At 34.1% G+C, this 26,186-nt stretch overlaps 1 protein-coding gene across 1 annotated transcript in view; it reads left to right on the forward strand.

Annotated features, from left to right (window-relative positions):
• The first annotated feature begins 11,500 nt into the window (after positions 1 to 11,500).
• Positions 11,501 to 26,186, forward strand: part of LOC147078672 (lachesin-like) — a 109,273-nt gene continuing 94,587 nt past the window's right edge. Inside the window, exon 1 of the mRNA XM_085957581.1 lies at positions 11,501 to 11,804. Coding sequence (XP_085813707.1) covers positions 11,711 to 11,804 — 94 coding nt within the window. The 5' untranslated portion in view covers positions 11,501 to 11,710. The remainder of the gene's footprint in view (positions 11,805 to 26,186) is intronic.

Genomic DNA, 26,186 nt, shown 5'->3' on the forward strand with positions numbered 1-26,186 from the left:
TAATTATAGCAAACTCGGTAAGGAGTTGACCTCAATAATAAATTCTGCATATTCATTTTTCACTTAGTCAGTCATCCATTGACGCAAACGCCAGATAATAGCTGACTCGATTATTTTAATAAAAATAATATTATTTTGATTGTATAAATTGCGAAGAATAATTCATCGGAGATGTCACTCGAATATAAGTTCCCGGCCTGTTAGAATCTTAGACTCTATATTGCTTCGCACAATATCTCATTGCACCGAGATTCAGAGCTCAGAACATTATCATAAGTATTCTAAGCATTGTAACAAAACTACTGTAACATACAATTGTACTGACCGATACGCTGCAAATAAAACTCGCTCCTGCATCCATCTTCGACTTCTTCATCATCATCCTCAACACCATGACCTACGACACGTCGACGACTCACACAATGGTAACCCAAATCGAACCCCACATGTTTAAAGCCCGATGTGCATTTTAATCGCATACAGAGAAGATTTCATAAACGAATATTTAAACATTTTTTTTTGGTCGCGGCTAAAAGGTATTTAGGTATTTTGTATGAACCTAAATCTTTTTTCGGTACGAGAAAAAGACAATTATCTAGTCTTACAAAATCACCTTTGATGGCCAAGCGGCTTAAGCGTCGGTCTATAATGTCATGGATCCCAGGTTCGAATCCTGGGTCTGGCAAATAAATACACATATTGTTTTTCAATTTGTGTTCTTGTCAGAGTATGGACCTAATAGGTTGAGCAAGTGGCTAAAATCCATTTTTCGTAAATAAAAAAACAAAATTTGTTAATACAAACCTCCACTCCGTGGAAGCCCATATGTATATATTAGGATCAGAGATGGTTAAGAGAAAAAATATATATTATGTATTAAAGATGTTTTCTATTCTATTCAATAAATTTTGTTACCTTTAACTGATTTGATGATTTATGATTTCATATGTGCTTTAAAACGTTGAAACGAACCATTCTAAAATTAATACTATCAAGTGTGGATACTTGAAAGTTGAATTTAAATTCAATTTGATTTGTCTATTCAGTATTTCAATAAATTAGATTAATTTTCACTTTAATGCTTAATTATGTCTACGACGCGTAAAGGCTACGTATATTTTGTAATGTAATATATTTGTTAAACATTCATTTAACTACAGCGCTCGAAATGAAAAATTTTACGAACCAAAGCGCTCGATGATTTTACGAAAATATTAACATAGTTATCTAAATTTAGGAGTATTTTATATAAATAAGTGTTAAGTTTTTTTTTATGGCCGATCTAGCTCAGACAGTCAAATTATTTTCCTACGAGATTTTATTAATCGGAACGGCGCTCCGGTGCTTTCCGGTCCATTTCGAGCCCTGATTTAACATCAATACAATGTATAAAATATAAATTCGGCGTAAGAATCTTCCAGAAAAAAATAGTCTAATTGATTTAGAGAAGAGATGAGAAAAGTTAATAACGATCGAAACTGGCGTCGTCTACTATTACAGGTAATAAATTATGAATGCATCCATCCATAAGTGGAAGAAACCAGATTACTTTTTCTATTAAATCAGGTTTTAATTATTAATATAATATCTTTTCGCCAAAACATGATAGTTAAAAACACTAAAGTGATGTGCGTTCTTGTGTCATCCTCTGGATGATTTGCTACGTATACCTCTCTCAGTTATTATCTCATGGCTGAGGATCATGGTAAACCTGTAATGAAGTCATTTTCTGTGCAACCGAAACTCTCCACCCCTCTCGGTCCTCTGGTTCTCTCAGGACAGTGTAAAGTTCATTTTCTTTCTCTACTTTGCCTTTCCAGTGGGTCTATTCTATACATATCGAACACTAAATTGATAAATAGTATCAAACTTAGGGTAGGTTTGTATCAAAATATTAGCACTTATTGTAACAATTACACGAAGTTGGATTTTATTGTTGCAATAAGTGCTATATTTTAACAGCACCTATCTTGCTGCTGTTAAAATATTGCACTTATTGCAACAATAAAAACCAGCTTCGTGTAATTGTTACAATAAGTGCTAATATTTTGATACAAACCTACCCTAAGTTTGATAATATTTATCACTTTATCACTTTAGCGGTCGATAAGCATAGAATAGACCCACTGGAGTCTACACAAAACCATCAGTTTCTCTAGATTATCTTAAAAATATGTCCAAAAAACTGCAGAATGCATTTCAGTATGATATTTTTAAATTTTAAAAATGCCCACGTTGGCCGCGTTGCTTAAGCGCCGTTCTATAGTGTCGAGGGTCCCAGGTTCGAATCCTGGGTCTGGCAAGTACACATATTGTTTTTCAATTTGATTTTTCAATGAGTCAGAAAATTTGTGTATGAGTCAGAGTATGGACCTAATAGGTTGAGCAAGTGGCTGACATCCATTTCTCGTAAAAAAAAAAAGTTAATAAAAACCTCCCATATGATTCTATTAGGATCGGACATGGTCGAAAGAAAAGAAGAAAATTTCTAATTTAACTTTATATTGTTAATAGCCATTTGTTTATCTGGAACCTCTGGATAATTCGTTCGTCCTGTACTCCATTCAAGAAATACGAAACATTTGGTACCAAAATTACATTTCAAACACATCAACTGCCTAACGTTGCCCTGCCGAGTCAGGGAACTCAGAAATAATGGGAACTGAAATATCTAACGGATAAGGAGTAGCAGGTAACCGATCTCGAGTAAGGAATACTTCGATATAAACTTAAACACGTGTCAAGAATACGTCATACATCGAATACTGACAACTGCTCTCGGTTTATACATTGACGCTCATTTAATATTGGTGTAGTATACATACTATTGCACGTTCATAATGCGTGTTTCATTTTCGTAGGACACTAACACATTCAAAACCCAGCATCAAAATGTAGTATATTAAATATTCTTCTTCTTCGATGGCGCTACAGCTCAAGTCGAGCCCTGGCCTCCTCCACCGCCGTCCTCCAGCCGGTACGGTCCTCCGCACGTCTTTTCCAGTTCCTGATTTTTAACAGCTGGTTGGGATCTTTTGTAACGTCATCACCCCATCGTGTGCATGGCTTTCCCACTGGCCTTTCCCCCCTGGGTTTGCTTCGAGGATCATCTTCGGTATCCGTGACTCGCGGCATGCGTTGGACATGGCCTGCCCAGTTTAGCCTCTCGAGTTTTATAAAGGTGGAGAGGTGCCTATCGGAATTATATTTATTATCTGTTCTGTGCTCAGGGTCTACGATTCGACATAGTACAAAAATGAAGAACAATAATGTTTGTACAAGTTTAATTTTCGTGGCAATTAAAATTTCTCGACCCTTTCATATAGTGGTAAGACGTGTCATCGTATTTTTTACAATCTTATATTATTAAAATATTATATATAACTATCATAGTTTACCGTTGATAATTTCATCGATGTGTTGGGAAATGCTGTACATTTGTCGTCTTATAATGTGGCGAAGGTACTGTAGTTTTCTATTTTTTTCCTATGCAGAACCTTTTGGACCATTAATATTTACTTGAGGACGTTACAATTACTCCATCTTCTAGTCCAAGGTATTTTGAGGATATAATAATATATCTAGGATATAGGAATATTAGTTACGTAGTTGCATGTTAGGATGGGATCTCTATTGCTGAAGAAGCATCTTATTCTAAGAAATTCACTCCCGGCTATTTATATATTGCTATGACATTTCATAAGAATTGTTAATGACGTGATAATGCAAACACGTCGCACTCTCCATCTCACTTATATCATAAATAAAGAAAGAAAGATGAATAGTTATAGTCGTTTCTTCGCTAGTCTATTGTTAACTATACATCTACAATAATTATTGATAATAAAGTTACACTTAAAAGATTTGTACAATACAATAATATTTATAAATTGGCGAATAGAGCGCGAAATACATTATGGTGATCAAATTGAGGTGCATGTCACTCACATCACGTGACGTCTCAGTAAACTGCAGCTACGGGAAAAAAGTGTGTTATGTTGTTTTTCTTGGTGTTTAAAATGTTATCAGACTGGTGGTCCTATCCCGTAACACATTTTGAACCTTTAAATGAACATTATCAGTCAGCAAAATCTTCCGAAATCACTAAAACAACAATGAGGTCAACTCACGTTGAACTGCACTGCATATACACCTGCATTACATTTTGAACGTTTTTTACCATTTTTACATGCCTACACATTTTCGAAATATGTCAAAATCACGTGTTTTCTGTTTTTAGCGGTTGGCACTATGTATTTTCTATAAGAATCTTGTCTATTAGCTATGGTCTGCAGGATGGGTTATGTTCAAAATATTATGTATGGATGCAATATCGCAAGTAATTTGAACGAACACACACGTAGAAACTGTTAAAATGAATTGAAATTAGCATGAATAATGAATAATAATTGAAAATACTAATACATTAGAGTTGGCACTATCTATCATTGAATTGACAGAGGTGGTTATCGTTCAAAATATTCTGCAGAATAACGAAACCATAGACTAAATTTGTTGCCGTGACAGCGTGATAGTCCGCGACATGCACCATAATGTATTTCGTGCTTAAAGGGCCACCCACATTGAGGTTCATGTCACGGTGCTTATCGCCTGCTGTCACGGGATGCCGCTACGGGGAAAAAGTGTGTAATATCGTTGTTCTTGGTGTTTAAAATATTATCAGACTGATGCTCTCATCCCATAGCACATTTTGAGCCTTTAAACGAACATTGTCAGTTGGCAAAATCTGCCATAATCATTAAAACAAGAATAAGCGCACTTCACGTTGAACTGCACTGCATTGGCACCCGCATAATTCAATGAACGACAATAATTGTCAATAATTGGCAATAAATGTCAATAAAAGACAATTGAACGTTTTTATCATATTCCACATGCCAACACTTTTCATCTGTCACGTCAAACTGTCAAAAATAATATTTTCTATTATCTATTGTCTGCAGGTTGTGTTATATTATCTATGAATGTCATGCCGCATTATTTTAACGTACGCACACGTAGAAACTGTTAAAATTAATTGAAATTAGCATGAATAATTAATAATAATTCAAATTACAAATACATTATAGTAGACACTCTTCATCAGTGTCATTATTCAGTGAATTTACGAGATGGGGCACGTTCAAAATATTCTGCAAAATGACGAAACCATAGACTAAATTTGTAGCTGCGTCAATCGCCGTGAGTTCACATGATAGTCCGCGACATGCACCTCAATGTGGTTCCCGCTTAAATCTCAATTTGCGAATGAATCGTAACATTTGTTACAAGAGTCTATTTCAGCATATAGACAATAATTTCCTCAATGCTTTTGTTTAAATTATTATTTATGACATCTTAAATTAAAACTATATATGTCTTGATTCGAAATTCAAAACATACAATATACGAACTGCATTAAAACTCGGCCACATGTTCATAAAAGTTTTTTTCGCTAAAATGTAATAAAAAAAAAGAAAAAGATACTTGGTTGAATTGACAAATTAGATAACTCGCGAGCACAGACATCTTTTTTTTCAACAAAAAGACAACGAAATGGTTTGTGTTTATTCTTTCACCCACTAAAAGTTTCGAAACAAGCTCGGATTTTATTCGAACTCGCGTATTCAGCGAGGCCTTTAAAGTTTTTGGGATGTTGTTTTTGTTTTTTCTTCTATTAAAGTACGTACCTACCCCTGGAGCTACTCTCATTTTGTCAAATTTGATAAAGTGATGCGAATTGAGTGATCTGTTTTTGGAAAGTGTATTTCTTTAGTATTTAAATAAATATGTGTATTAGTTTTTTGTTTATCTAACTAATGTATCACTAGAAAAAAAATGCACACAGAAACACAGTATGGGAGATTTAATATCAATGTGATTTTTATTATAATTTTAGTGCCATTGACATTGACTTTTGCCTTGCCTATTACTTACAGTACCTCGTTGATAACATTTGACCATTTTAGTCGCCATCTTAGATATCTCGACCTGTTGACTTCTAACTAGGGATCGCAATACCGGTATTTCAAAACTGGTGTTCAATTATTTATCGATACTGAAATACCGGTTTCAAAAATCCAATATTCCGGTATTTTCGGTATTAATGTTATTTTTTTATTACTGACCACTATATTGTAACTATATTGTGTATTAAATTTATTGTATTTATAAGTTTTATGCTGCCAAAATGTAAATATTTTGACTGAAAACAAACGTTAAATAATATTAAAACAAAATCTCTCAAATATAGAGAATTGTCGCGATGAATTAACATATTACTAAAAAGAAAACATTCGTTGGAAATATGTCCAATTATTTTATAACTATTTATCCAACGATGATGGTACATCCAACAAACTTTGAATTTGAGAGAGATTTTCCTGTACCCGGCCGGACCTATAGTATTTGTAAAAATTAGCAGTTCTAAAATATTATGATCTTTACATATTTATAAAGGTCAACATAATAAAAATGTACTCGCAGTTTGGTTTCTATACAATAGTGTTTTAATAGTTATATTTATTGATAAATACTTTTTTTTCTATAATATATTGTTTTGACGAATATTGTAGGTAGGTTCTTTAGGCTGTTATAAAATAATGTTTTCAATTGATTTTAATAGCTATATTTATTGATATGTACTTCTTTTTTCCTATAATATGTTTTGACAAATACCGGTATTCAATAAGAAATACCGAAATACCGATATTGATATAGTCATTCGGTATTGCAATACCTACTTCTAACATCTAACAGCGTTTTAGAGCTTGTTTTGAATTCAACATCTCCAAAAACATATAAGATATATTATATATCGTCGTTTCCATTGCAAAATTGAATATCTGCAAAATCTCAAGTTTTCAGGGGAGCATAAAAACAGTTTACAAAATGTATGGCACTTGAATCAATTCAAAAAAGGTTTTCATAATTTAATCGATAATGCAATTTTTATAAATTGTGTTATTTTGCATGTGTGTAAAGGTGATTTTTGCGGTTTTAATTATACAAAAATGTCAAAAACGCATATTTTGCAGATATACAATTTTGCAATGGAAACGACGATATATTAGACACCACACTTACATTTTAAACCACATTTTTTCAAGCGACTACCAGTGGGGGGATGCTTACGAGTTGCTAAAAGCTGTCTTAATTATTAAGACTGTCCATTTGTATCTTCCGTGACGCGCTGTCGCATATATTTAACATGCTACATGTCAATATTAAAATATTTATTTTAATCAATGCGATAAGTTATATTGCATTGACATACATAGCTTATGATGTATATTCGTACCCGAAGAGAGAAGTCACCCTGTCACTAATGTTTCTATGTTTCTCATTATATTTCATAAATGTTTCTATGTACGTACCCAAACAGTTTGGTATATATATATATATGATTTTTTTTTTATTACAAGACTTGATTGCGTTTTCGAAACGTTTTAGTATAGTTGAATGGTTCCATAGAAATTCTGAAATCCAAAGGTCCGTTATTCAGGTCAGTATAGCCGGGCACAAACGGCTTACTTACTAAAATAAAACAATGACTGACCTAAAACAAAGGAGATATTTTAATCGTTTCCAAATTCAAATTTAGAAATAAGTCAATGTGTTGCCAGATTGCCTGTCCGAATTTTCCCGACATTGCAATAAAACGACTTCAAATAATCTGAATCTCTCACTGCTCAAAGGCCATTTGCAGTTATTGAAGGCTTCCTTAGGGGAATGTTTGCACAATGTGCCTTTCGAGCGACCCATAAAGGGTCGAATGGCTCCGATACAGCACGGACATCTCACTCAATACCCATACAAACTATTTGCCTGGACTGAATATATAAAATTCGCGACATAAAACTGGTCCAGAGCACTTTATCCGTACGATTTCAATGACAAGATGAAACGCGTCCGGTGTACAGATTTCAATTGGCATTGTTGCTAACAAGGTGAGGATTTTTTTGCAATATTTTTTTCATATATATAAATGGGTGCGTATATTGTATATTCAATTCAATTCAAATTTATTTATTTTACATATAGGTAATGAACGTAAAAAAATTTAATTTAAAGCGTTCACGACATGACATAAAATAAGTGTTAACAATTTTTCAAATAAAAATACAGAGCAATGTGACTTAATAATACAATAAGTAATAATATTAAAATAATATAAAAGTAGATGGAAGCACACAGAGTGAACTATTGATAAACCCTATCTTAAAAACTTATAAAACATCGTCCACCTAAATTCGCACTCACGTAAGTGGAATATATCAATATCCGAAGCGATTTCATTAAACATGGTTATTGCCCTCCCAACTGGCATTATCTAATGGCAGGTTAGTTCTGCACCTTGGGAGAACAAACAACGGATGCCCTCGATTCCTATGGTAATTATCAGGGACACACAACCCAACACCACCAAGAGTGGCAGAGTTTTCATTTACGCCACTTATAAGTCGGAAAAAATGTGTATCTAAATAAAGATCCCTTCTAAATTTTAAGCTACAGTATGTAAGCGTACCTAAGAGAAAGTCAGTTGGATAGAGCCACGGATAATATCCATACAGCCGAAAGTGAAGGAGTCTGAAAATTTTCTTCTGGACCCTCTCCACCATAGGGCCTTGGATGGAAATGCTTAGTCCATAGAATAGACATATATTGAAAACATGGCACTTAAACCACTTAAACTTAAACTATTGGCACCAAAACAGGACACTTTATGTCCACTACTCTACTGTGAACGTATACTGGAACTCTATGTTTGTTTGATGCAACTGTTTAATTCGTTGTTCTTTCGTCTGCTGTTTTGGTATCACCGTACAGCCTGATTATATATCAAACAAAACGCGTTGTAGCAGTAGCTGGTGTTCAAAAATTTGCAGTCCCATTGACACAGCTGCATCGCGGGATGCTACCAGACGTATAATGATGCCTCACCGACGCCAACAAAAACGTTCGTGTGCATCGACACTTACGCATAAAAGGAGATCGCCTTTGAAGATACTATTCTCAGCGATGATTTCCTTTGACGAAAATGACGCAAGCGATTCGTCAGAAAATTTAAAAGAGGGCCTCCAAACCAGTCATACAAATATTAATCAATAATTTAAATATATAAAAATCTGAAAAAAGTGTATATTCTTCATAACTTTATGTTTTTTTTTTTTAATAATATCACAAAACACACACGCAAAAATCATTTAAGAATTATTATAAAATTAGTGATGTCTCTTGAAAGTAGGTAAATTATCCGATGCTAATACAGAAAATTAAGACAAAAATTGCCAATATTATATATCTACATATTTTATAGTAGATTCCGCGGATGTGTTTTTTTCTGGATACGAAAGAAGTCTGTTTACGTGAATAAATTATTTATTTAAATGCTACTATGTCAGGTTTATTTTTTTTATCGTAGAGGGTTTTAAAATTTGTTGGTTCGTCGGAGCTCAATATCACCACGTGTGCCACTGTCTATTCTGACACCCCGAATACGTTCCACCCCGATTTGATTCTGCGAGTAATCTCGTCATACAATCATGATATTTTCCCTTAAATGATTGCTCTTAATACTACTCCACGTATGTGTGAAGTCGGTATACAGAACCTTATCGTTTTGTCGCAGGTTTTTATCGCGCAGCCAGAAATCAAGTCCAATATTGCAGGAGATAGCGTGATTTATGTTACACTTATCGCCAGAAATGACACCTCACGATAGCATCTCTCGTGGCCCAAACACTGTGGGAGGAGCTTCGAGGAAAAGCGCCTGCGTATTCCTCATCAAGAAAAGCTCACTTTACTCAGAGCCGAGGAGTGAATTATCAGTCTGAAATGTGTAGCCGGTGGACGAAGTCGTGTGTCGGGCTGGAACAATTTTCGGTTCAACTTTGTTGCGAAGTATATCGTGTGTAAATTGAGTTTAGTTTGGTTGTGTTAAAAATGACGATAACTCAAATAACCGACTTTAGAGCGTGTATAACTTGTTTATTCATGAGAAAACTTTAACCTATTAATGTATCAAAACATAGAACACTTTGAAATATATATTTTGCATCATTTTTCAAAACTATGTATAAGTTAAAAACTTTATAAATTTTCTAAACTTCATTAACGGTAAACTATTTTTATGAGACATTATAAATACATATTATTTAACAATAAGTAACAAATATTTAAGCTTATCAACATGTACTGTTATTGTCAATATTATGATATACAAATAGATTGGGTATACTTAATAATAATTAATTTGACATTATCTCGTTTTGAATTTGACTTCCATTTAGGTATTTAATGATAATCATTAACATTGTATTTTATAACATTTATTAAACATTTAAATTAAATTGAGTTGAAGTATCAATTCTTAATTTGTAAGTAGTATAAAGGTTCAAATAGACTATATGACGATCGGGCACATATATGCTAAGAGCGTTTTAGTGTCTATGATCAAATCTATGCCATTCCGACATTTATACATACATATTGTATGACAGCTATGACATCGTATTTACACTCTGTGACACCCTGTGACACATGACGCAAACATAAGAAACGGGTTTTTCGACATATATATGACCGATCGTCATAGAGTGTATTTAAAGCATTAAACAAATCTACTATTTTTTTGTTATTTATTTACCAAATTTCTTATTGTTAATATGTTTATTTTCAATTGAGGATAATAGTCATACATTTGTTTATGATATATTCTGACATGTCAGTTAAAATTAACTACCAAATCAAACTCCTTTCGTTAGAGAAGATTGGAAGTTAGTCCCAATTGTCCCATTTTTTTTTTAAATTTCAATACTTAGTGTGACAGTTGGGTTTTTGTAGATATCTTATCTTGGAGAAAATTAATACACTCATGACATTCTGCGTAGTATATATAAGTAGTATATATTATATAAATCGTAACTGGTATTTTCACATATATTTATATAAACTGGATATTACAATCAAACAAATGAATGTATTATTTGCTGTCATTACTTGAGAATGGAATAGACAAGATAAAATTTAAGAACATTTTTACAAATTAGTAATTAATAACAAAATAATATGAGAATATTATTTTACATATATATTACTAGCTAGATTTTCTGGCTTCGTACGAGGTCGCTTTGTTGATCGATATACATTTATCGTAATTAATTTATAATATCATTTTTCAATATCAAAATAACTGTTTAATCTAGGCATATATTATACCAAAATGAAATTGATTCTGACAGCATAAAAAGTCAAACAAAAGAATACCAAATCAAATCCAAAATATGCAAATTTTATTTTAATATGTGGTGATAATTTAATATTGGAACGAAGATAATCATACTTTGTATTAAGATAAAAACCACGTACATTAATTGTTCACATCGAGAGCGATACAGGCATCTACTAACATTTTAAAGAAATATAATTGTTTCTAATCATGTTGGTTTTTAATAACAATAACATTACAATTAATATTATTATATAACTTTTAATACAGATAATGCAGAATGAATTGGCTAATTAATAACGATAAGTGAGACAGTGAATCCAAGTAAATTAAATAAAACAATATTATTTTGGTGACTATTTTAAACAACCAAACATTTGTGAAGAGACCAGTGATAATAGATATTCCTTATGACTTCGAGAAGAAAAACTTTATACCCTAAAGATATTGGTCTGTAAAGGGGTGACTTTGAACCTGACAATGGTGCACATAGCTGGGAGATGCCTTCAAGGCGTTTGGACTGCATTTTCTCTGGCGTTGCTACTGGAAATGACTGTTCTATCTTTTGGAGATGGTAAGTCACGTCATATAGCATTTTTATTGACACATAATTGTATTATCAAAAATGTGAATTATTATTAATAATAATAACAATGTAATTTTGAAAGGTAATCCGACTGAATTATGCGTTTTGTAGATCGAGAAACCCTTTAGCAAATAATTGGTATTAAATTGTACCCTTGATTCAAACCACAAAAGCCGGTTGAAAATGTTAACATAGTTTGAGGAACGCTGCAGTCGCAAAACTATTAGTTAATTTTGTCGTCATTAGATAGGGTGCATGTGGCTATGTTGGAGTAGGTTTCGTTTCATCTAATTAATAACTTTTATATTTATTCTTTCTACCTACTGTTTCATAACTTAATACTGCATCTATTTCTTCTCGTATATCTGTTTCAATATTATTTCTTTGTTTTCAAATGTCATTTGTAAGGCTACTAAGTATATTATGTAAAATAAATAAAATTGAAATTGAAAGCATATTATGTTTCTGTGGTGTTTCCAAATTACGTATGTTCATTAAAGAATGTTATATTCAAAACAATATCAATATCAATCATGTCTATTATATTTTTGGTTTTTAAAAATATTGTGTTAGTTAATTTAAATACTTGAATAGTATCGTCGTCCAATACCGTTATTTTATAAAAAAAACATATAATATATTCTTTTCAACACTACAAAAAGCCATGAGGGTAAATGACAGTATTGTAGTAAAAGAGAAATAATCACAAACATATAGAATTTGAGAAAATCATTTACATATATTGTGACCTTACGGGGAATCGAACACGGAGCCCCCATATGAAAGCCAAGCGCATTACACATTAAAATACGAGGGCCAATATCATTATAATCACCATACGGGGTCAATCGACTGATGAATGAATGCCTCCCTAACTCTTTTCATGCTTCGCTGTTTCCTAATTCTTCAGCTTGACGTACTTCCACCGAGCTAGGCGAGCTCTTTCCGATCTTCTCGATCCTTTACATTAAAAAACCAAGGGTAGATAAAATATGTCTGCGCTAAAATCTACTAAAATTATGTTATTTTTAACTGATTATTTCAATGAAAAATTTCTGTTATTAGTAACTATTTTTAAGTGAAAATATTGTATTGTCTTCGTTGTCATATTCCTGTATTCATATTGACTCGAGGATCTTGGATACGCTAAAAAAATCCCCTCATTATACCCTCCATCCATCTCTGCAATCTGCCACCCTAATAGCCAAAAGTATCGATAGACTTGTAGCGTCGTTATCTTACGCACTGAATGTTGATGTCGACTGTCAATGAGTGGGGCGAGCATATCAAATTATCCTTTTTAGCTATATTGCAAAAGATGAGCCGGGCATGTGCCTTAATTTATTCAAGAACGGAGACGATCATTATTTATCCTTTTCACTGTCAACGAAATTGTCTCCAAAACCATATTTTTTTTCAAAGGTATCATTTTGCATTATTTATGTATTAAAAAAAGACACATTGAGCACATAACAAATTATTGTTTCAAGACGGTTGCATAAAATTTCAAAATTTTCAGAATATCCGGATTGGAAACTATACCACGTGAGAGCAGGGAAAAATGCTTTAAGAGCAGAAGTGACCTACGAGCTTCAAGAGAATGAAAGGCGAGCATGCATTGAAGAAAGTTAATCGGAAAATACTCGTTTGAGAAACTGTCAAAAGGAAAATAATTATAAACAATAAAATAAAGATATCTTTTTTTTCTGAACATGCTCTGAAAGTCTAAAACGTACCACAAAGAAATAAGAAGAATACTGAATCTGATTGCATGTGAATTTGTATCATATTATTTTTATATATTTTGAAAACATCTCATGCATACCATAGAAAAAAATATCACACCTGACGGGACTTGAACCTGTATCTGCTGGATTTGCGCCAGTATGTTTTTTCCAATTAAGCTACGGGGATCTTACTAAATTACGACGATTTAAACTAGTAGTAGTAGTATATTAAATTCTTATTGAATTGCGTTATAATTTTGTTTTCAAATTATGTATGTTCAATATATAGAATGTTACATTCTCAAATCTCGTGTTTTATTCGTTGAATAAAATAAATAGTTTATTATATTATTATTATTTAACTTAATGTTTTTCATAATTATGCACAGTGAACATAATATCTTAAAACACTTCTTGTTAGAGAATTTTTGTTAGCTATTCCTTCAACCTTCTCGTCTCATGCTGCAGATTAAAAGTTTATAAAATTACTACCACAAACGGTCGGTATTACTTCTTTACCTAATGTACTTATTATAAAGGAGTGTTATGGCATTGCAGCTATTTGCCAATGCGCCATAATACATCATACAATACAATGCAATACAAAATTATAAATAGTTTTAGGTGTCTCGTTGTAAAGGGACGAGGACCACTTTAGGAGTTGACAGGTGGAGGGATGAAAAAAGACTGGTTGGAGATTGCTCAGATGAATATTGTAACAGTATACAGTTGGTACAAGAGTAAATTATACAGGAAAGATGTTAGCGGTCCCAGGCACGGTGAGAGAATGCTTCCGGGAGAGTTGCGCTGTTCCGAGGCTCGGTGGAAATTAGTACAGTGCGGGTGGTACTGATACTGAATCTGATCTGAGGTACTGGACAAACTGAGGCTGAGATAACCCATAAACTATGACTCGTTATTTCATGAATATTTGGTAAATTGCGAGAGTCATTGTGAATGTACTTTCCAATTGGGAAATCTGCTGACCGCCACATCGTTGCAACTTCAAGGCGTTTCGATGATAAAGCCTGAGGTAGTCGACCCTATCGATGTATATCACATCTATATAATATGCTGATCGCAGATGCGGCGATTATGCGATAGTTGAATGATTTGCTGATGCTTGCATTGTCGTAATAACGCTGACAAGACCGAATGAATATTCTTATTCGGACATCGTCTAGCGGAGGTCGGCCACCATCAGAAAGTGATCTTGGCTTTGTAATCTACTACCAGTAACAGTTCAGTGGAGCTGCACTCGTAGAAACCACGAAGGTTCTGAAGCCATGAAATGTGGCTTCGTCCTCGGCTAGGCTTACCGTTGATCTTTCATTGAATGACAAGTTGGGGAATGAATAAAAAAACTTAATTACTAATAACAACCAATAGAAAACACGAAAGAAGAAGAGAAAGTAAGTTATTATGTAAATATTAAAATAAAATAATATAATATAAATTTAACCCATTCAAATCATCCACAAACATTATATAATCAACCTTAATTATCAATTAATAGGCTAATTGCCTGATACATTATTTCAGTGTTTGATGATTTGACTGAAATACCTGTATGAATACATAAATATTGACTGTGAAAAGGAAAAAGGGGGTGATTCACATATATAAAATTTTACAAAAGACACAAAAACGTTTTTGTTATGGTTTTCGGTCAAAGTTAAAATACAAAATAGAAATAACCTTGACGTGTATGATAGACAGTTGAGTCGTTTTTCCCACATCACTTCATTATTTTTTTAATTGCTAGCTAAATTTAGATAATAAATTACTATTTGCAACTTACATCCTTTAAACACAACGTGTATTTAGTCGTGTACAACGTTATTATGCAATAATAACCTATTTAAAAAAAACTGAGCGTTACGCCCTTTTTCCTTTCTAAAGTCGAGTATTACGAAAAGAAAAACTAAAGTCCAAGTGAGCAAGTAATACCAAAATAGTACACAAAATTGGGCATATTGTCCCAATAAGGTACTAATGTTCGTTAATCTTCTAGCTTCCAGTTAAATATTATTTACCAAAAAATATTTTGAGCTAGCCCAATTATTTATAGACACCGTTTGTCCATGTCAAGATTTTATCATTTCCCTGCTCGAAGTAAACAAAATCAATTTTTAATTCACTCGTCTCGGCCCATGCTTTATTAACGTTTCCTTTCCGAGAAATTGGAACGGACCATTATTTATACTGTCCGAGCGGGCTGCTCATTCCTTTACATATTATTTAATAAATGTCTCCCCTTATTCGTAATATACGTGCCAAGGAATATCCTAAATGCAGCATTTTCATCTTGACTTTGAACGCGAGAAAAACCAGGTGGATTTAATAAACGGTTACTTCTTTAAAGCGCTTTGACTGCCGACGACAAAACTTTGCAATCTGCTGGAGACCTTTATACAAAATGGATGTATTAATGAAATAATAATTATGTTCGCGCTTGGATAAAATGTATTATATCGTATTTCTATCCTATAAACCTCATACATCCAAAACAACTTTTATTTCATGAGACAGTAAAAACCGTCTAATTTTCATTTTAAGAAGTTCGAAATTCAAAAAATTAAATAAAGAACCAAATCCGACTATAATAAAATGACGATTTCTTTTAGGAGGGCTTACAATTTTTTTCCACACGATTTAAAAAGTATTTTTGGAATATTTTTTTTAAACAATTAGATGTATTATTGAGAAATAATCTTGCTCAGAGATGTATTCAAAAATAGTGTCATGTTTCCTTATCTTAAATAGGATATATTAGTTTTACAACATCAACCGATAAAATGAGACTTATAAAATGAAGTTGTTTGTTTCTATCGGCATAGTTATTTTTATTACAATGCAGTATTTTTTAATAGTTCTGTTATTAAAAAACATATTCTTTATTTTTAAAAGAAATGAAAATATAATTAATATCAAATTCTACAGGTTTTTCAAAAAGGTTTGTCGATAGCTATTTCGGTTGTAACACCATATTTTCATTTCTTTTAAAATGGAATTCTACCTAGTAAATGCTAACTCAATTAATTTATTTTTAAACCTATCTCATTGGGTAGGTTTGTTCAACAAAGTGATAAATATTATCACTTTATATCATATTATTTTTTTGTGATTTTACCGAGTCTTTGTCTGCGACTATTTGTCATATCGCCTTTTCTCTTCGAGAAGGGGATCCGCCGATCATAGATATCCGCAATTCGCAGCTGTCAAAACTGTCTATCTCGCTCTAAAAGTTAACACAGCCAAGAGAGGGGCTGTTAAAATTTAGCATTTTTTCACAGTTTACATGGTTAACTTATTGTAACAATTAACCGCCTCAATATATAAATATGATAAACTACCGTCGATAGCCGCCTTGCGTATAGAATAGCTCCGCAGATAGAGTCTTCTTTATCAAAATCACTGAATCTAGTTTCAGTGTGCCATAAGCCCGGTCGCACATTAAAAAACTCCTCGACTGGTAATGGTCGTAAATTAAAATCGGGCACAAAGTTGCTGTCTTTACAACTTTACTGTCTATCGTGAGCACAAGCGAGGACATACCAGGACAGTGACGTTACGCGGCTAGCTGAAACGAATGAAAAATCAGCTTCTAGACATGTAGCGATTTGTTGCTTTCGACATCGACAAAAGTTGTTTTTTTTCAAACTAAAATATCGTCTAAATAGCTGTGTGCGGAGGTACATTAAGTCGAATACCAACAAAATCACATCTTCTTCTTTGCCGTGTCGGGTCTTTAATAGCTACAATGTGTCGCTCCACTGGGCAAGGCTTTCATGAAAAAGGGTGCACCATGCTTTGCATTTCACCGCACTTACAGGTTTGGTCATCGGAGAACCCCCACTTCACCATGCCATCTCGAGTGCGCCCTACCATATTCGATGTGTTGCAGTCGAGTCGAGCTTAGATGTGCGACCAGGCTAATGTAACAAAAAATGAATATATTTCTGACTACTCGCTTCACTTTTATACATGTATGCTACATCTCTATACAAATAGGTTTTCTTCTCTTTGGTTTCATTGCTTAAAAGTCTCCATTACAATAAGCAGATAATAAATCAGAGGTATCAGGCTGGCAGACTTTCGCATGGGTATTATGTAAAATATTTCCAATGTATTCTTGAAACCGCGCTTTCCCTCGCGAAAGGTTAGGGCACCTATTACTCTGCATTAGCGGGCGATGCGAGATTTTTAGCAAACTCCTTTCCACATACTAACTGACGTTGAAGTATTAGGGCATCAGATACGTTAGGAGGTAAATTTTTTTGAAAGGCGAAATGGAAACAACATAGATATTATTAGCATATGCGTAGATAGCAGTGGAGAAGGGTGACTTTTGGAAAGAGATAGGCTGTGGAGATCTTAGAAAAAGAGCACACTTGTCAGGTATACTTACGAGAAATAAGAAAATAATACGATATTACAACCTAATGAATAGGTAAATAGGTACTAATGACAACGACACACTAATTCAATGAAACTTGACGACATAAAATTGAGCGATGAGTTTAAATTACATCATGAGATAAAGTATATTTTTATTATTAAAAACAATCTATATTTATTAATATGCGATTAAACGCCAATATATTTTTTTAATTATTAATTATTTTTGACAAAGTGTCTTACAATAGGGTCTGCTTAGCTTATTCGGTGTACTTCCTTGTATCCTATTTATATATTTTTTTTGTATTTACACTCTTCTACCGTTTAATAACTTTTATATTATAATACTGTTTTAATAATGTTTGCTTGTTTCTAAATGTCATATTGTGAACGTCTTAAATTAATAATTTGCAATGTACACTATATGTTTAAAAAAATGAAAATTGAATTTGAACAACCAGCATTTGGGAAAATAAACAATAGATCAAAAAAAAAAATACACGCTCACCAATTTCTCAATCATTTTTTTTTATCTGACCGACTTTGGTAAGATTGTATCATGCCGCTGTGAACCAGCGTACCTATTGACGAATGTGAAAAGGTAATTTAATATTAAATTACCTGAATATAAGAAAATGGCGTCTAGTTTCACCTTTAAACTACTACGCGATCGTACATACGACACATAGGTAATGTCACCGTCATTGATTTAACCAAACCTTGTACTATTTCCCGAAAATATTATAAAATTTTATATTTCTTATTTCCCCTGTGACATTGAAGTATTAGGCTTTCAGATAAGGTTAGGAGGAAGCATTTTCCAGGCATTTTCAATTGCGGATGTATCAGAGCTTTTCGTTTCAAAGCAATTTGTCACCGATATATTTATGTAAGATAATATAAGTTAACATCGTTAACATCGCAGTAGCTGAATCGCCCGCTTTTAAATTCGCCAACAAACAACTCGTAAAGTAGCTCAATGTAATTGACGCATTAGGCACATCTAGTCGTAGATTCTAAAGTCGTGGATACTGATGCATCGGGACAGAAACCGTAAGCACAACGAGGTCTCCCTCCCCGTCATCCCCGTCGATTCGTGTGAAATGTGTACTAAACGAGTGAGGCCGAAAGGCTGTTAAGAAATCCACCTAATTTGTATTTGTGTTAATAAACTATTTCTTTTATAATTTTATATTCCTCGATTTAAAACACAACAACCGATAGCCAATAATAACGCAATTCGGGCGGCTCTCGTGGTGCAGTGCGTAAGGCGCTTGCCTTCCACTGAGAGTTCCTGGGTTCGATTCCCGGTCAGGACACACAATATTTATGTGTTTTTCTCAAAGCCTGGGTGTTTGTGATTGTTCAAAATTACTAACAACCACCTTGTACGAAAAAGCAAGAACATGGTTATTAATAATTTAAAAAAAATAAAAAAAAACGCAATTTGATAATCATTTAATGTAGGATCTACTTGTTTAAATTATCGAAATTAGGTAGGAGGCTCATAGCTTAATTGATTAAAGCATATTGGTGCGATACCGATGGATATACGGGTTCAAATCCCGTCGAGAAAATCATATTTTTTTCAAATGTAATTTTGTCTAGTGGGTTCGAATGAACAAACTGATGTGTGGTATGTTCAATATATACACGGTTTTATTTGTTTATGTACTAGTTAATATTAATTAAGAAGTTTATATTTTGATTATAAATTATTATTAAAACTAGGCTGTTAGGTACACACTTAGTGGCGTATTTTGGTTTGGAAACGCGCCTTGGCCGGGGGGCAGTTTTGAGTGTTGATTCACTACTGAAAGTTATCTTTTTCTTTAAACTATGCAAGGGTGAAAATAACTGCATTTTTTTGTTTTGTTGTTAAGCAGATATTATATAGACCTGCGAATGCTCCGTTTAAAGTTACAACAATTATTACAAGTTACATATTTTTCACCCTAACCCTGTCGATTATAGGATTTTTGATGGGGATTTAGGGGATTAACTATATTTTAAATATGGTTGTCGAATTGTTGGTTCACAAATTCTCAGCCGAAATAAAAATTTTCTGCTTGCATTATTTGTGCACACGACACTGTCAATCTGTCACAGAGAATATTGTACATAATCTTATACATAATATATGGTATGATTTATAATGCATGCGTTGAATTTTTAGGTAGAATACTAGCATAGAAACACAAATATGCAGCATCTTTAATACAACCAATTTAAAAATACAATAAATAACATTTTGAAAAACGTCAAAAATCCTCAAACACATAACACGCCTGTTTTTTTTTGAAAACATATATGTATCGAGCGAGACTTGAACCTACATCCATCGAATTCTGACCATTATGCTTTATAAATTACGCTGATATTAACAAATATCTATACGTCTGGTTTCATACCACAATTATTTGTGAATTGGAATCAAGATATTAAAAACGGGTAATTCATTAAATCGTAGATGGGTTAGGTTATGACTCTCCTAATGTTGGTTTTAACGTACTAGTTAATTGCTTTGTTTAATCGAATAATACACAAGATAGAATGTAGCATTCAAGTCTTTATGTATTCGTACAGGGGTTATCATATCATCATCATCGCCGGGGCGATCCACTGCAAGATGAAGGCCACCCTCTACTCTTCAGGGCTCCTAGTTATTCGCTGCCACGTACATCCACCGAACATTATGAGTAGGTACTTGTATCCAGCGGATTGTAGGGGGTCCCTTTGGTCGGCGCTTTTTAATGAAACGATTACATCGTTTCATGAAAAACAAGCACCGTTTTCAAAAGTTCTAATATTAGTATTCGTTACTTCTAAGCAATGCATGATCCGCCCACTCCACTGTACGTCACTGTCGGGATAGCAGAGTAAGCGCGTAAAATCTTTACTTTCAGACACGTTTTAAATGTCATGGAAGGTGGCCCTGCATATCAATAACTGTACATACATAACGGGTGGATATGGGGAAGCTAAAATCATGTCAATTGACATTTACTGTCCAAGATGTTCCAGTTGTTGACTCGCTCAATTTGAGTGACATTGCTGAGAAGAATCGTTTTAGTTCAGCGAAACAGTTTATCATTACTTTTATCGTTGCAGCTTTCATTTAAAAGCTCTTGCGCCATATTTTAAAAGTCTTCTGACACCATCACAAGACCAATAATGTCATCTGCAAAGAGCAGGTGACCGAGGTGTTACCCATTCAGTCAAGTCGCCTGCATACACCTTCCACAGTAACGGTGAAAAATAAGACTCATAATATCATAATAACCATCATCTTCATCAGCCTGAATCTATCCACTGCTGGATGAAGGCGTCTTCAAGCTGCTTCCATTTACCTCGGTTATGTGCGTTGCGTTGCCACGTACTTCCGCAGAATTTTATCATTTCATCGATCCAGCTGCCTCTGCGGACGCTTTGTACCTCTTGGATACCAATGGATGACTAAATTTGTCCAACGATTGTCTCTTCTTCTAGCAATGCGTCCAGCCCATCTCCATTTGAGGCTTTTGATGAACTCTATCACATCGCAAACCATTGTCTGCTTCCTTATCAAGACATTTATCAGCTTTAAATCTACTTTGCGGCTTTCATTTTAAAGATCCTGCGTCATGTTCTAAAAGTATTCTGGCTCCATTGCAGACAATAATGTCATCTGCAAAGAGCAGGTGACTGAGGTATTCTCCGTTGATGGCGATTCCAATGTTCTCCCAGTCAATGCGCTTGAATAGTAGGCCATCCATGGACTGAAACCGTATGCGGTTTCGAACCGTGTGCCGTACTAAGCTTATCTTTTCTGTTCATGGAAATATATTTTCACAAAGTATATTATAAGCATCTGATTGTATCTGTTTATACCATACATTTACACTTACAAATTTAGTGAAAATATATTTTCATGAACAAAATCATAAGCTTAGTATGGCACACGGATCTAAACCGCATACGGTTTCAGTCCATGGATGGCCTCTTAATTGTCCACAATAGCGGTGAATAATAAGACTCACAATACAATGTTACTTATCCCCAATATAAAATGTTTCACTGACACACATTTGTCGCATTTTAATAGGATATGCTCGTGAAAAACGTTTGTGATGAAAAATATATAATATATATTATGATTTGCGAAGGGTAAACGCCAACCAGGCAGGATATTTTTTTTTTTGATTTTTTCGAATAAACATCAGCACTTGTTAGCAAAAGGATGTAATCCGCAAGTTCGTAACCGGAGGCCGAAGGTTCGGTAATCCGTTTACACGATGGGGAGTCACCCTCGCAGGACAGACGCTCTCAATCGGGGACAAAACGTCACGAGAGAAAAAGGATTATGTTAAATTATCTTTCAACATAGAATGTTTTTTTTAATATATAAATAACCATGCCTTTGCTTTTTCGTACAAGGAGTTGGGAGGGTTGGTTGCATTGATGTGTTGTTAATTATGTTCTTCCATTTATATCTTTAATTTTATTTATGGCCAGAATTAAATATTTTGTGTAGTGCTCTTGTGTTGTTTTATTGTTTAGTATTCCGTAAGTATTTTGGAGGTCAATTTCTTGGTTATGCTGTCTAGAGTCCTTAGAGTCCATCGCTCCTTTTTATTATAGGGCAGTCGTTGATGACATGCTAAATAGTTTTAGATACTTACATACAATGTTTACTAAACATACCTAACTTGAACTGAATGAGTTGCCACTTTCTTAAATATACGGAAACTTTAAAAAATATATTATTTATTCATTATTATTCATATTTGTATATAAGGACAATTTTATTCTACTCCATTGGTTGCATGGATAAATAATGTATTAGGTTCTACTATGCTGACCTTCGATATTTCACCGTTGATGAGCTGGGGAATTCGGCATTGACGACTGGGCGACATCAATTGATACTGGATACTTACTTACTTACTTAATCTGGCGCTACAGACCATTCAGGTTCATGACTGACTATCTAATAGTTCGAAACCAACTTAGCCCGCACCACACTCGATCTTAATCGAACGTATCAAGAGACCATACGTTTTGATGTGAAGCATCACCAGTTTTTTATGCCTAGGAAAGTCTCAGGAAGCAGATGCCCAAGACTGCGGTCGTCACGCACTCAAACACATCCGTCCTCCAAACATTCTAGTCGGTCACACTCAGCCTCTCTGTGCAACCCTTGAAGTTATCCGCCCATCTCCGGGGGCGGCCCAGGGACCGATTGCCTACAGGGGTATCTTCATAAACTTTATGGAGAGCTCTAGATCTATCGCACATTACTGAATAAATTGTCTAATGCACCGCACAGATGAATGAAATATTTAAATGAATAGACAGTACGTTACGGCTTAGACGAAAAATTCTAATATAAAAGATCTATATATAATAAAGAAACATTCATTATAATTATTGCAAAGACTCATGTCGATAGTGTATGTTTACATTCCAATGTTAAATTTCAGCTCTATTCCAACTAGTATAACTATATAACACTCAATGCCTTATCTATGTATTATGTGTGCAATACGGCTAAAATGTGGTTGGTACCGGTGTTTGTACTTAGGGTGAGGCTATGTTTGCACACTGCGATGGCATGCTTGCGCACGCTAATTACCCCACTGATACAACTGTCGTTAAAAGTGTTATTTTTTCATACATAACGCATGTCACATAGAATACATCGTGGCACTTTTTATCACAATTTTGCATGCTCTTAGAGTTAAGTGTTATATTGGAACAGACCTGATCAACTAACTCCTCTCGTGATTTAAAGAAACCCGTCGAGTTTGCCAGCCCTGCGCCCGGTTTTTAGTGTGGCGGGTTTTTCATCCCGGGCTTACAAACATAATCTTTCACGGGATAAAGCCCTGCTTGAAAAAAACTCCACGAGAGATGAAGAATGCCTGGGGCGGGGAAAAAAGGTTTGCCAGAGCGCCAAATAGCATTATGAGAAAAGTATCCTAATTAATAATCGCACCGAAAGATGGATAGCCATACACGCCATTTTTCGATTGGTTCCTCTAGAATCTAGATTGTCGCATACGTGTGTGAAGACATCTTTATTTCTATCTATGTCTACCCTCTAAGGTAGAAAAGGTGACTTAATATGCCTTTTCTCTATCACTAGGCACGTCTTAATAGCTTTTACAGCGTATGCCGTGGTGTAACAAACAAACAGATATACTAGAATCATCCAGAACAAAAAATAAGAAATAAGAATTCATGTGTGTGTTATATGTACAGTTTACTTGAAAGAGAGGAATGAATGAAATTGTATTACCCAAACATTGGAATTTAATTTCTTATAGACTTACTTGTCTGTGTAATGTCAAAAACTGTCTTATATAATTAAAAGGACTTGTCTCAGCGTAGTATTTAATAACATAAATCGTGGTCGTAATAATATATTAGAGTTTGTAATAATTGACAATTTAATAATTGACAATAACCATAGGTTAATTAAAATAAATCACAATATAAAATAATGTCATATATTATAGATATACTATAATTTTACAATTTCCAAATAATTGAAACCGGAAATTCGCATTGGTCTTATGCATATTTCCAATTTTATAAACGTTGAATATACATAATTTTAACACTTCTGAGAAAATATATTGAACGTAGTTATGCAGAATGCAGCCAGTCCACAATAATGTCGAGCTGAGATAATGGCACTTTAATAATACGAGGGTGGGTCAATAAGTCCTTAGAAAAGCCGACAGGTGGCGCGACTAGTACTGTAAGCGGTTTGTTTTCATGCAGCGGCACTACCGATTCAGTATGCTGCGAAGTTTCAATCAGATTGGTCGGGTTATTGTGTGTTTCTCGTACATTTAAAAAAAAAATTGCTTGTGGAAAATGGAAAAATGGAAAATGGAGAAAATTGAGCTTAGAGCTGTTATTAAACATTTTAATATAAAAGGGTTAACAGCAAAGGAAATAAAAAATGAGTTGGATTTAGTTCACGGCATATCTGTTCCTTCACTTGCAACTATTTATAACTGGTTAAATGAATTTAAACGTGGTCGTACATCAACAAAGGATAAACCACGCTCAGGACGTCCTGTAGAGGTGACTACACCAGAGATGATCAATAAAATCCACGATATGGTATTAAGTGACCGAAGATTAAAGTTGAGTGAGATAATTGAGGTTACAGGGATCTCAAAAGGTAGCGTCATTTCTATTTTACATGACAAATTGGGCATGAAAAATATTTCTGCAAGATGGGTGCCGCGTTTGCTCACAGTCGACAATAAACGCAATAGGGTGGTGGCCTCTAAAGCCCTGTTGTCGCTCATGCAACGCAATCCGGATGAATTTTTTCGTCGCTTTGTGACTGTGGATGAAACATGGATACACCACTATACTCCCGAGACGAAAGAACAGTCAAAGCAGTGGATTGCGAAGGCAAACCATGTCCAAAGAAGGCGAAAACCGTAAAATCAGCTGGTAAGGTTATGGCTACTGTATTTTGGGATGCACGTGAAATTATTTTCGTTGACTATTTGGAAAAAGGAAAAACAATAACAGGGGATTATTATGCATCTTTATTGGACCAGCTAAAACACAAAATTGAAGAAAAACGGCCTCATTTAAACAGGAAAAAAATCCTCTTTCATCAGGACAATGCCCGTGTTCATACATGTTTACGATCAATGGCTAAAATTGAAGAATTGAAGTTCGAATTGGTCGACCACCCACCGTATTCGCCAGATTTAGCCCCCAGTGACTTTTTCCTTTTCCCAAACTTAAAAAAATGGCTAAGTGGACAACGTTTTTTTTCAAATGAAGAAGTCATCGATCGGACAAATGCTTATTTTGAGGACCTTCCGAAAACTTATTTTTCTGACGGTTTAAAAAAAATTGAGAAACGTCTTACCAAGTGTATTGAGCTCCAAGGAGATTATGTTGAGAAATAAAAAAAAAATACAAAAATAAAAACTGTTTTAATGCTTTTTTCTAAGGAATTATTGACCCACCCTCGTAACATGATATTAAAAATGTATGTAAAATGAAAATGTATAATTTTAAATAGTATTTTTTTTCAAGAATACTTTGTTTGCGGCTTGGCTATTTTCAGCAGAACGTAGAGAAAACCTTCTCGCATCTGATCTATATCATATCTTATTTTTTATTTTTTGTGGACTGGCTACTTTCTGCATAACTATAACCAACAGAAAAAATCTTTTTAAGACACCCCGCAGGAATCGAACATGCATCTCCCGGGTTTCGC

This window comes from Rhyacophila brunnea, unplaced genomic scaffold, assembly GCF_057557595.1.
Source record: "Rhyacophila brunnea isolate RB1 unplaced genomic scaffold, BYU_Rbru_1.0 scaffold_11, whole genome shotgun sequence".
Classification (NCBI taxonomy): Eukaryota; Metazoa; Arthropoda; class Insecta; order Trichoptera; family Rhyacophilidae; genus Rhyacophila; species Rhyacophila brunnea.